The 13,320-nt window shown below is 39.5% G+C and overlaps 1 protein-coding gene across 8 annotated transcripts in view; it reads right to left on the reverse strand.

Moving 5' to 3' along the window:
* The window catches only part of LOC140737271 (BMP/retinoic acid-inducible neural-specific protein 3-like), a 218,345-nt gene that overhangs the window by 115,022 nt on the left and 90,003 nt on the right, over nt 1–13,320 (reverse strand). For 7 of the 8 annotated variants that reach the window (XM_073063622.1, XM_073063621.1, XM_073063620.1 and 4 more), the window contains exons 3-4: nt 10,845–11,035; nt 7,871–8,049 (exon numbers count right to left, since the gene is read on the reverse strand). In XM_073063622.1, coding sequence (XP_072919723.1) covers nt 7,871–8,049; nt 10,845–11,035 — 370 coding nt within the window. The remainder of the gene's footprint in view (nt 1–7,870; nt 8,050–10,844; nt 11,036–13,320) is intronic. The other variant, XM_073063627.1, reaches the window with a different exon arrangement.

Genomic DNA, 13,320 nt, shown 5'->3' on the forward strand with positions numbered 1-13,320 from the left:
CACATCTAATTGAAGCAAATCACTCTCTCAGATCATCAGCAGTGGTGCCACTCAGCAAACTATTTTTCTAGCACTTCATGGGCTATAAAAACAACATCTCCAGGTTCTTGGCACTGATCAGTGTGCTGTACAGAACATATGCCAAGAAGTTTGCACGTTCAGTCCCTGGTGTGTGCTGGCTCAACTGATATTCACTTGGTTTTTGCTGCATTTACATCAGTCTTTCTAGGTTAGTGAGGTGAAAACTCAGCCTGGTTACCTATGATGGAGTGAGAAACAGAATGGTGAAAAAACTCAGTGGGTGAAGCAGTATCGGTGGAGGCCAAATGTGTAGGTTAGGTCAAGACCATATATCAGTGCCTGTCTCCATTTTTACTCTAGAAGCTCACAGCATATACTGATTATTTTCTGGGTGAAAAAGTTGCCCTTCATGTCCTTGTTAAATTTCCCCTCTCGCATCCTAAATCTATGTCCTTAGTTTTCAATACTCTAACCTGTGTGTATTTCACCCTTTCTATAGGCCTCATGAATTTGTTAACATCTATAATATCTCCCATCATTCTCCTACACTCTAATTAATAAAGTTTCAGCCTGCTCAACCTCTCTCCATAACTTAGACCCTCAAGTCCCAGCAGTATCTGGGAATTAAACTCCACTTAAGATTCCATGGCCAACTTACCCACCTGATCAAAATTCTTCTGTAATTCCTGATAACCACCTTCATTGTCATGACACCTCCAATTTTAGTGTCATCTAAAAGCTTACAAACTATGCCTTGTGCAGTACATTCTTATCAAAATCATTGATAGAGATGGCCCCGGAAAACTTCCATCAAGCCCAGTTGCAAGATTCCCTGTTATCCAGCTATAACAACAATAATCATGTTTAACAGTAATTGTATAGCTCTCCAGTTAATGCCTACAATGAGTCCTGTCAATAGAACCCTGAACATTTTATTTATTTTAGAGATACAGCATGGTAACACTCTCCCAGCCCATTGAGACCACATCACCCTAATACACTCATGTAATCGAGTAACTTACTACCTTTTTTGTTTGGAAATTGGGAAGTCTCCACACAGTCATGGGGAGAACATGCAAACCTCTTACAGACAGCAATGGAATAGCTGGTGCTGTAATAATGTTGCACTAATCACTGCACTACCATGCCAACCAGTATAAACAAATTCACTGGCTACTTTTGGATTCCCGCTAATTCACTGGAAATCATCAGCTGAGTGAAGGGTGCCAGTTGGTCTGTTGGGAGCACAGCAAGACGTCCATTGATGCCAGATGGCGATGCGATGCAGCGCGCAGTGGCCACTTTGGAATGAATATCTGTAATCTGTCAAGTAGGATGCTGTGTACAATCCTGATTTGATGGAGACGGACGTGTGAAGCCCGGAGGAACATCTGGTGAAAATTTTGAAATGCCTGTTTCGCTGCCGCTGCTACTGTGCGATCAGAAAAATCTCCGGGAGGAAGGCCCCGAATCCTCGGCTTTGCCTGTTGCTTGGCGGCCGGTGCCGGGGTCAAAGCGTTCGGCAGAGATGGTGCTCGGTGCTCGGTGTCAGAGGGCTGGTCGGAGGCTCGAAGTTTTCAGATGGACTCGGAGTTGGCTGTGGTCAGGGCTCCCAGAGTGCTGTATCGGCAAGCTGTGGCGCTGGAGGTTCATGGCAGGAAGAGTTTTTCTTCCTTCTACCGTCTGCGTGAGATGATGGGCTGTCGGGACTTTGAGACTTTCTTTTAAACCGTGCCATGGACTGCTTTTTATCAGATTACGGTATTGCTTTGCACTGTTGAAACTATGTGTTATAATTATGTGGTCTTTGTCAGTTAGTCTTTTATCAATTATGGTATTGTCTGCACTGTTGAAACTATATGTTAATTATAACTATATGTAACTATGTGGTTTTGAGTCGGTCTTGTAGCTTTAGGTTTGTCTGATGGGTTTGTAGTTCCTTTCTGGGGTACGTGCTGAGAATGTAGCGCAATATCGATACGCAGCAGCCTCTCTGGACTCTGGATTGGGGATTACCAAACGTAATGTGGTTTTTCTTGTGTGGTCTGTTTTGTGCTTTTTCGTGATATCATTCTGGAGAACGTTGTCTCATTTTTTAACTGCATTGTATTTGTGGTTTATAAATGACAATAAACTGAACCTGAATCTGAATCTGAATAAGGGATGCTGCCAACTGCAACATTCCTGTCTGCAGGAGCATGAGCTGAGGGATGCGCTAAAGCTGGTGTAGACAAAGCAAAGGCTCAGAAGGGAACGACCACAGTCTGGACTCCTTCTGCTACAGAATATGGAGGGTCTGAGTCAGGTGGGAAGTACATCAAACAACAAAAGAGTGTATTAACCCAGGTGGCCACATGAGCAGCAATTGTGCTGTATTTCTAAAAATAAGTTAACATTAAGTAAATATAAAATTTCTGCACTATATTTATTCTTTTGTGTGTATTTTTTATTCTAAATAAAGTTTATTTCTGAAATTAAAAATATTGAATGACAGCCCAGATCTCCCCAGCCATTGAGATCAAAAAACTTGATATCCCACTGCTTGGTCTCAGTAAAGTCACATACAAACCCTTGCTAGATATGACAGCCCACCAGCTTGGAGGAAAGCATGGTGAAATCATCATCTGAAAGAAATGTCTATCTCTAAATATAGAACATAGAAGAGTATAGCACAATAACAGGCCTTTCAGCCCATCACGTCTGCACCGAACTTGATTCCAATCTAGCTAATCTAATCTGTTTACGAATTGTCTATATCCCCCCATTCGGAGGATATGCGGAGCAAGAACAACAGAGCAATGTGATTAAATATTTTTACCGAGTTACACTAGTAACTGTACATACTGGGCAATTTACTGTGCAGGACTTACAAACTGATCCTGCCAAGATGAAAACATGCTCATTCGAAAGCCTGTGAGACAAGAGAAAGTCCTCCATGCACAGGAGGCTCAACTGAATCACTGCACAATCAATCAGCTGCACTCTCACAATCGATCTGATATGGATCACCTGATTGTTTAAGTACCTCTAAAGCATGCTGTCATATCTGCTTCCACCAGGAACCCCCAGCAGCATGTTACAGACATATACATTAAAGCAAACAACTGTCTTGCAAATCTCCTTTAAACTTGCACTCTCTCACCTTAAACTTATGCCCTCAAGTATTTGACATTTCCACATGGGAGAGAAGTTCTCAGAATCTACTCTATTCCTGCCCCTCATAATTTGAAACACTTCTTTCAGTTCGACCTGCAACTTCTGATGCTGCATGAAAACAACCCAGTGAAAACATCCTGGTGATCCTTTCCTGCACCCCTACCAAAGCCACTTCAATATTACTATAGCGTGTAATCATATTCCAAATATGGCCTAAACAAAGTTTTATACAGCTTCCTGCCATTGTCTGTAAGGAGTCTATATGTTCTCCCTATGACTCTATGGGTTTCATCCAAGTGCTCCAATTACTTCCCACAGTCCAAAGTTGATAGGTTCCATGGTCATGGTAAATTGTCCCTTGATTAGGCTATGGTATTTGGACCGCATGACTGGAAGGACCAGAAGGACTTATTCAGCACTGTATCCCAATAAATAAAAACATTGCTTCCTAAATTTCATAATGCCTTGAACAAATGCAAATAGGCTGTATGCCTTTATCACACTATCCATTTGTGTTGCCCTTTTAGAAAGTTAAGGAATTGCTTCCCAAGATATATCCATAGGTCAATTCACCCAATGGTGCTGCATTTAATGTATACTTCCCCCTTGCATTAGACATCCAAAATGCTTCACCTCACACTAATCAGCCATTTCTCACCTAAATTTGCAGCTGATTTATCTCTGCCATAATAACCTTCATCGCCATCCACAGCCCCACCAATTTTGTGTCATCTGCAAACTTGTTAATCGCTCTACCTACAGTTCCATCCAGATCATTTATACATATCACAAAGAATAGATTGTGACAATCAAGTCCCCCCCCCCACCATTTTTGACCTACAAAACAAATGGAAGTTTCATAATTGGATCCAAGCCAGGTATAGCCACTGTAGTTATTTGATACACAATGGGCGGTTCAGCATAAGACTGCAACAATTCAGATTATGCTATGAGCTAAATTAAAACTCTGTGCTCTCTTTACAAAGTTTAGTGGTGATGTTCGAGAGATACGTTTCCTTTCCTGAAGATTACTTGATTAGCTAACCAACCTTAAAGTAGATTTATAATTGTGGCTAGATAGAAGGAAATTAACCAACTGCAAAATCAGAGCTACACAAATGCCAGCTTCATGAAGGGAGAATCACTTCACTGTCAGTTATTCTGTCAAGTCAATGATGAGATGCTTTATTGGTCTTCTGCTGAACAGGTCTTCTGATTAATTCAGATTGATTCTGGTTCTACAAAATTCCACCAAAGCCATGTTTAAATGTACAGATCTGCTTTAAATAGTCAGCTGTTGAGTGCAAGTGGTGGTCAGCAAGCTTCACCAGATTTCAGACAGCAAGGTGTTCATTCAGTTTTAACCTTGTTCATGACCTGAATATATAGGCTGATTAGATCCAGGACCTCTGCTTCCTGAACAATAAGTGCATAACAGTAAGTGTTTTAATCTTTAATCGGCAAGTGGACTTTTGGACAGTGGAGTGTCACATTGTTATCCCTGTGCACGATGCATTGTTCAGCAATTTGATGCAAGTCGGTGGATTATAATTGGCTGTAAAAAGTAAGTTAACATTTAGTTTCCTGTGACCAAGGCCTTGGGACAATTACTGATATTTTCCAGAGGTTAAAATAAATGTTCATTCTCTCAAAATGATCAAGCTTATGTGTTGAATCCTTTTTGGAGTCCATTGGAATGAAGCCACAATTTTATAAAAGGCACACCAGTAACTACATTAAGAGTTTGAGGAGGTTTCAGAAGTCACCAACGATTCCAGCAACTTTCTACAAATGTACCATTCTGATTGGTTGTATTACTTCTGGGTATGAAGGTACCAAGTCATAGGACTGGAGAAAGCTGCAGAGCGTTGTAGACTCAGCCAACCCCCTCATGGCACTAGCCTCCCCATCATCAAGGATATTTTAAAAATGCTTCCTCAAGAAGGCAGCATCAACCTTCAAGGAGCTTTATCATATAATACATGCCATCTTCTCATTACCACTATCAGGGAGGAGGTGCACACTCAATATTTTAGAAAAAGCTTTTTCCCCTCCACTATCAGATTTCTGAAAAGTCCATGAATCCATGAACAATACCTTATTATTTTACTCTCTTTTTGCACTATTTATTTATTTTTAAACATATTTCTTTTAGTAACTTCTAGTATTTTTTACATATTACATTGTACTGCTGTCACAAAACAATGAAATTCACACTATGTGTCAATAATAATAAACTTGATTCTAATTCTGATTCTGATCAAAGCTAATCTAATCACAGCAGGTACTATTAATCAGGAAAAAAAATTAAGATTCCAAGGGACCTCAAGATGGCAGATGCTTGTTCCTGTGGGAGCATTGAGAAATAGGTGCAATGTTTGAAAATAAGGCTGGTGAGTTTGGGGGAGGGCTTTGCACAGGGAAACAAAAACCTTCTTTCAGCAGAGAGTCTTTGAACATCTTTTCCTCAAAAGCCCAGTGGTAACAGAGATTTTGAATACATTTCAAGGCCGAAAAACAGAGATATTCTTGAAACCAATGTAGGGAAAGGCTACCAAAGTTAATTTGTGATGAGATAACTCATTATCCAGTACTGATAAGTTGGTCTGAGGGAACAAATTACCTAAATCTGCTCCTTGCTCACATATTCAGACCTTTCGGCACTAAAACGTCCTTATTTAATTCAATGTAAATTTTCTGGGACTAACTCCAAGAAAAGCAAAACCAATACCATTGAATTAAAAAAATTATGTGGAGAGGTGATATGACAGCAGGGTGTGACAAGCAACTTCAGGAGCATTTGAAATGAGCGGTATAGAGGGTGGAAGGAACAACAGGATTTGGCTGCTGACTGGCTTCTTGAGGGGGTTCATGGTGTGAATGGAAGAGTCTGAAGGAGAAGAGCTTCCAGATATCTTCCACTTGAATTCACCCTCCTATTCCTATCTTGAACCTTCTGCTTGTCGTCTCCTGTACTGGCAACAAATCATGCAGGCACATTAAAAGTTTAATCTGTTTTCAATGTCCCTTAATACCATGCTTACTGTAGATCTTCCAGTCTCAACCTATTATGAGTTCTTTCCCTCCACATTGGCCCAAACTCTCCACTTTCTCTTCTACCTAGACCAATTTAGGCAGAAAATATACAAGCACATACCCTCAGGCTCAGGAACAGCTTCTATCCCACTGTTATAAAGGCATTGAACAGTCTCTCCTATGACAAGATGTACTCTTGGCCTTACACCTCCCCCATTACAGTCTTTTAGTTTGTCTGTCTGCATTGCAGCTTCTCCATAGCTCGAAGACAAAAGACAACAAACTGTGCAAATACAAAAAGAAAAACAAAACAAACAAAATAATAAATAAGCAATACATATTGAGAGCATGTGATGAAGAGTCCTTGAAAGTGAGTCCAAAGGTTATGGGAACAGTTCAATGTTGGGGTGAGTGGAGTTATCATCTGTGGTTCAAGAGCCTGATTGTTGAGGGGTAATAATTGTTCCCAAACCTGATAGTGTGGGTTCTGAGGATCCAGTACCTCTTTCCTGATGGTACCAGTGTGAAGTCCCTGATGCTGGATGCTGCTTTCCTGTGTCAGCACTCCTTATAGATATGCTCAGTGGTGGGGAGGGTACTACCTGTGATGTACTGGACTGATGTTGAGTAAGATTTTATTGATGTGGCACCACTTAGCCAGATTTTCACTTTCACTCCTATATGCAGATTCATCATCATCTTTGATTCGGCCAACAACAGTACTATCATCAGCAAACATAAAAATGACATTGGAGCTGTGCTTATTCTCACAATCATAATCGTAAAGTTAGCAGATCAAGGGCTAAGCGCACAGCCTTTTGGTGCACCTGTGCAATCTAAACTGTTGGAGTCTGCAAGTGAGGACGTTGAGGATTCAGTTGCACAGGAGATACTGAGGTCTAGAAGGTACTAAGTCAAGGTTGCAACCCAAAACATCGAGTTCCTTGCCCTCCCCACTGAGCACCTCCAACAGATTGTTTATTGCTCGACCTACCATCAACATTGTCTTTTGATTTCACCTTTAAGTCTCCCATGAATCCTCTCATTTTCATATTGCCCTTCAACGTGTTATCCATCGCAGGGATACAGTTAGCAACAAGAATCCACAAGTGTATGTAAGGACTTTACTCTGCATTGTTGATATTGTGCCTTGTACTACCTCAAAGCACTGTTGTAATGAATGATCTGTATGAAATGCCATGCTAATCAGAGCTTTTCATGGTACTTCAGTATGCGTGACAATAATAAACAAATTTACCAATTTACTAGTTTACTAATTTCCCTTTCCCCCAGGTCCAAATATAGCTCCTGGCTCTAAAACTTTAACTGATTCTCTTTCCATAGATGATGCAGTGTTTTTATTCAGATTTTCAGCATTTGTGATTATTTTGAATTTCAGTGGAGGAGACCATGATATTTTTTTGTGTGGAGTATCTTGTAACTGCCAAGGAGTTGGATAATAATTGGTTTAATGCAGGAGTTGGCAATAATGGTGAACAAGACGATGTTAGCATCAGTGTGTAAGTCAAAGCTTGATGGTAAGTCACACAGTCAAGGAAAGCCACTCTCAAAGGGTGACAGCAGACTGAACTGTAAAGAGAGTGAGAGTGCTAAAGGGAAAATGCTGCACACATGCGATAAAACTAGAAATGCTCACCTTGATCGCTGAAGATGCAATCTGGATTTCATGCAGTTTGCGTAATGTCGTCTCTCGGTCAATGAAATAGGAAGCAGCCAGCTGGTGAAGGGTGTCCAAACTGATAGCAGAATTGTTATTGAGTTCAGTGTTCTTATTCAACTTTTGTTTGTCCACAAATATAGTCAGCGATTCTTCCCCTGTATATTAAGAAAATGATTAGCAGTTAGTGAGTACCTTACTAGTGCAACTAGACAATTGGGTGAGTTACAGGCACAAGAGTAGAGCACATTGACATTTTATCTCTGGAATCTAAATTAAATTTGTTCCAAAGGAAAAAGGGAAAATAAATCTATCAATAAAAAAATTGGGGAGTGTTCTCTCTTTTTATCTCATCCTCCCTATGCCAGTCCTCTATTCATCTTCCACTACTCCTGTTTCTCTTTGCTTCCCTTTCTAAATGTCTCTCTATGTCTCTGTCTCTCCATTTCTCTCTCCAGATTTTTATGAGTACAAATACTCTCTAAAAATGTTCAAATATCTAATTTCTGTTCAACCTAAAATAAAACCTTCTCTTCCCATGGCTGTTTCTATTGTTTGGAAGTACAAGATTTACATTTGCTTTCTGTTACTTCTGAGATTAAAAACCAGAAACCATAGGCTGAGCTTTGGAAAGAACAGAAAATGAGAGGAATTAGTTATGAAATTTCAGAAATATTAGCAGAAAATTTTAGTCCTATTCATCCAGCCAAGCATCTAATCATTTTTTAAAATCTTCTTTTCCAGTTCTGATAAATCTGTATGGAACATTCTTAACATCTCCCAATTTGATATCACCATTTCCATTTTTTTCCATCAGGCAGAACCACTCACTCAAGTCTCACAAGTACCATCTGATCTCTCCCTTCCTGGCAAATGTAGCAACCCCTCTACAATGCTGTAGGGCTTAATTTTCATTGGGCTGACTTCATTTGGGAGGGACTGAAGTTCAGGTGTCAGTGATGGATCAGATTGAGTTTTGTACACTGTTTGAGTTAGTCAGTTCGTTGGCTCAGGAGAAATTACTCCTGACCTTTCCTGCCCATTAAAAATGCTGCAAAGACAGCATGTAGCTGGAGAATTCAATCTTTCTCTCCTTGTTTTACCTTTCACTCCTAGAGGACAATGAAATACAGCCTGGATAAAAGATTCCAATGAAAGGCCTGCTTCTTGAGAGGAAAATTGCTGATCCATCCAACATTTTGTCCAATGACTATTAATATCAGGAATGGGTAGTTTTTGGTCCTGATTGACACTTTTAACATCTTTGCCTCTCACTTAATGAAAATTCGCCATTTTTGTAGAATTAAAATGATCCCAAACAAAGTTCAGAAACGAATAGCATTGTCCTTTGACTCAATTGCTCTCTGCAATTACAATATGATGATTATTCGATAGTGGCCATTATAATAGCATATAGAGGACCTTCACTCTGATGCATTTAATAGAGGTATTCTTTCACAGTTCCAGTGACCTGAGTTCAATCCTGATCTTAGTTGCTATCTGTTAGGTATCTGCATGTTCTCCCTATGACATATGGGTTTCTGACAGCTTTCTCCCATATCTCAAGGATGCAAGTTAATTTTCCATTATAAGTTGAGCCTAATATGAAGAAAAATGGTGTAATAGAAGGAAATAAAATGGGAATATGGAGGGTTATTGTAAATTGGTGCTTGAGGATCAACATGGATTTGATAGGCCAAAGTGCCTGTTCCAATGTTGTATAACATCATGATTTCTAAGATGCAAATGCATGTTGTTTAAAGCATCATAGAGCTAGTAAGCAATACAGCATGGAAACAAGCCCTTCAGCCCAATTCATTCATGCTGACATCCCTACAAAACCTTCCTGTTGATGCACTTTTCCACATGGCTTTTAAACGCTGCTATTGTAATTGCCTCAAAAACATTCTCTGGCAGCTGGTTCAATATACATTATGCACAATCTTGTGTGTGAAGAAGTTGCTGTTCAGGTCCCTTTTAAATCTCTCATCCTTCACTTTAAACCTATGTCCTCTATTTTTTAGTTCCTTTTCTCTGAGAAATCTCCTATGTTCCAACAATAATTCCAAGCCTCCCCAACCTCTGTCAAAATCTCAAGACCTTCAGTCGTGGTTAATCCTCTTTGCATTCTTTCCAGTCTAATGATGTCTTTGATTAAATAATTAAGCTTTTTGAAGTTACTGTAATTTCAGTCTGTTTGACCACTTCCATAATAAATAAATTGGTGCTATCCAGAGTTTCCAGGAAACAGGACACTTCACTCTAGACCTGGTTACAAAAATTCTACATAATTTTGGAAACTAATGCAGCTGTGAGGAAAGAGTGTTTAAGAGGGCTTCAACTTGAGATAATTATTTGACTTTAATTTGAAACTGAAACGTAATGGAAACTGAAAGGCCTCAATAAAATAGGCATAGAGAGGATGTTTCCAATTGTAAGAGTGTCTAGGTACCAGGGGCTGTGCCTCAGAATAAAAGGATACTCCTTTAAAACTGAAATGAGGAGGAATTTGTTCAGCTGGTGAATCAGTGGAACTTGTTGCCACAGAGAGCTCTGGAGGCCAATTCATTTTGTATATTTAAGGTTGAGATTGATGGTAAAGAGTTTAAGGGTTCCATGAATTGTATGGGTTTTGGGTTACATTCAAAATCCATTAAAATCCTTTACAACTCTAATTCCTGTCAAAGGCAGTCAGTGCTGGAGTTCTCAACTAAATCAGCTGAGGACTGAGGTCTTGGTACCAACATCTAGAATACAATCTCCTGGCCATATGAGTCAGGGATTTGAGAGGAAAACAATGTTTCAAAAATATAATGCACAAAGTGGAATGAACCCACCCCAAAAAGCATGCACTATAAAGATGTATAGTCCTTATGACAAGACAACACACTCAGTTGTTCATTCACAATTGCAACATTACGAATGCTTTGAAATCAGAATTGGTGCACTTTACCTCCAAGTGTTCCAGATAGTAAGAAATGTGTGCCATACTTCTTGATCAAATTATCAATTATCTGTTGTGGACTTGGTCTCCGTCCTAACATGCGGATATTTCTGATGAACTCTGGAGCTAGAGGCAAATTTGAGCCCAAAAAGTCTCTTCTTTCCACTGCTAAATTATTTACCTTCCATCGACCAAACTCTCTGCCAACAGAAAAGCACATCATAAAAGTAAATAAAGTAAATCCATGATGGAAAGGACAGATCATCTCCAAATAATGCAATGCTCAACATAAAGCTTCCATTGTGGGACCTTGAATCAGTAGATCTGCACATACAGAAACACCATAGTGGGAGATGTACTTTGTACTTTCCTTACACAATATGACCATGGAGTAGCAATATATTGTATGCTGGGCAGATCAGACCTAACTCTGTACATGGGAGCTGGTCAGGGAAAGATTCATTAGGCTAATTCCAGATAGGTAAAGGCTCCTCTATCCCAAGTGGATGAAAAAGTTAGGTGTGTATCCATTGGAATTTTTAAAAATTCAGGGATGTCTTAGTGAAATATATAAGATGGTAAAAGAGGCATAATAGGGTAGAGGTTAATATATTTCCAAGAGAGAAAGAGTTTAAAGTGCATGGAATAGTCATTCAAAACTGATGTTTGAAAGAATCTCATAGAGGATGGTGAGTCTCTCAAATTCCCTGCCTTAAGGGATTGTGAAAGGTATATCACTGGGGGTATTTAAAATTTAAAGAGTAGGTAGATACATTTTATGAAAGATAGGGAAATTGAGGACCACGTGGAACTGCCATAAAGGAGGAGTTGAGACCTAGGGCTGATCAGATTAATAGCAAAGCAGGCTTGAGGAGCATTAAGGCCTACTCCTGCTCCTATCTTTTGTTTTGCATCCTTATGCCATTGTAATTTCTCTGAGCATGTTTTTCCATTATTATAGCATGTTACAGAAAATGCTGAAAATATCCAACAGTCAGATGGAATCTGTGGAGACAGAGTTAGTGGACTGGATCTTGCTGATATCATCGTACACGAAAAAAAAGCTTGAGATTGCTGTCCACGGACATCGAAGTCTTGAATTTGCTGAACTGGTTTATTGGTTGACAAGTGTTCCGCTCTTGGGCTCTGAGGCATAAATTGAATGAAATTTCACAGCACCAGTTTGGTGGGGAATCTGCTGCACGATTTTTGAGTTCTTATGTTTCGATGGAGATGCTACTGTTAGACAGAAGGGTAAGCATGAGGTATACTGCTTTGCTTTTAGGTAGTTGTGCATTTCTTTTAATATTAAAAGGTAACCAGACATTTTAGTTGTTTTTTATTTTGTGAAGATTCATTCTCTTTTAATGAATTGTTCACTCAGTTTTAAAAACCTTTTATGTGTCAGCAACATTGGAAAGCTTAACGACTTTGACAGATGGCAAAGCTGGGGACCGTGGCGTTGCTATTTGTTAAGGGCTTTCTCAGCAGTTTTGTAGGCAAAGCTTGTTTTGACCAAATTTTGTGGCCCAGTTAAATTGTGCAAGATTCTGACTGATCACAACCAGCCTTACAGATATGCACAGGACAATGGGGAATCTGGGAAACACTTTCAATAATTTTTCAGGCTGATGTTTCTTTGTCAGAACTATAAGAAAGCAAAAACAAATTAATTTTAAGTTGAAGCATTGGCAATAGTGTCTGTCCAAATCATATTGGCAAAGTTAGGGAGAGATCTTAGGATGTGACATCCAGAGGCATACTCAGAAATTGCAGAAACTGTAGTTAACCCACGCCTTGAGGTTGATGGGAGCCTCAGAGCCCTACAAGAGTGGTGACAATGATGGGTGAACGTGGATCAAGCATGATCCCACTTGTTCAGTGTTTTTCTCTCTGCAGATTCCACCTGTGCTGCTGAATATTTTGTACCTCTACCATTCACAGTATCTTTGTTGTATTACTATATCTGTTTTTCCTTGAAGACCAACTGAATGGGATGTTACGGCTTAAGAATTCCAAACTTAGCCCATACTATAAACCAAATATGAAACAAGCTGCAAGGTTCCTCAAGTTGTACTGTTAAAGAATTCACTCATGACCACTTTTTTGTAATTTAACTATATTTTCTTGTTTAACGTCACTTTTTAATTTATTTGCTTATTTATAAAAGAATGGGCCCTTCCAGCCCTTTGAGCCGTGTTGCCTAGCTACCTCCGATTTAACACTAGCCTAATCACTGGACAATATACAATGACTAATGAACCTACCAACAGGCATGCATTTGGACTGTGAGAGGAAACCGGAGCACCCAGCGGAAATCCACTGGGTTCCAGTGAAAATGGACAAATTCTTTACCGAGAGCAGCAGATTTTAATCATATGATAAAACAGAGCCCACAATATGGTTGAGATCAGAATGGTTTTGTAGCTTCAGTGTGAGCAGGTAATCTTTATTTTTTGAGCAGCGTTAAGGAATTTATAAATCT

This window comes from Hemitrygon akajei, chromosome 12 (genome assembly GCF_048418815.1).
Source record: "Hemitrygon akajei chromosome 12, sHemAka1.3, whole genome shotgun sequence".
NCBI classification, from domain to species: Eukaryota; Metazoa; Chordata; class Chondrichthyes; order Myliobatiformes; family Dasyatidae; genus Hemitrygon; species Hemitrygon akajei.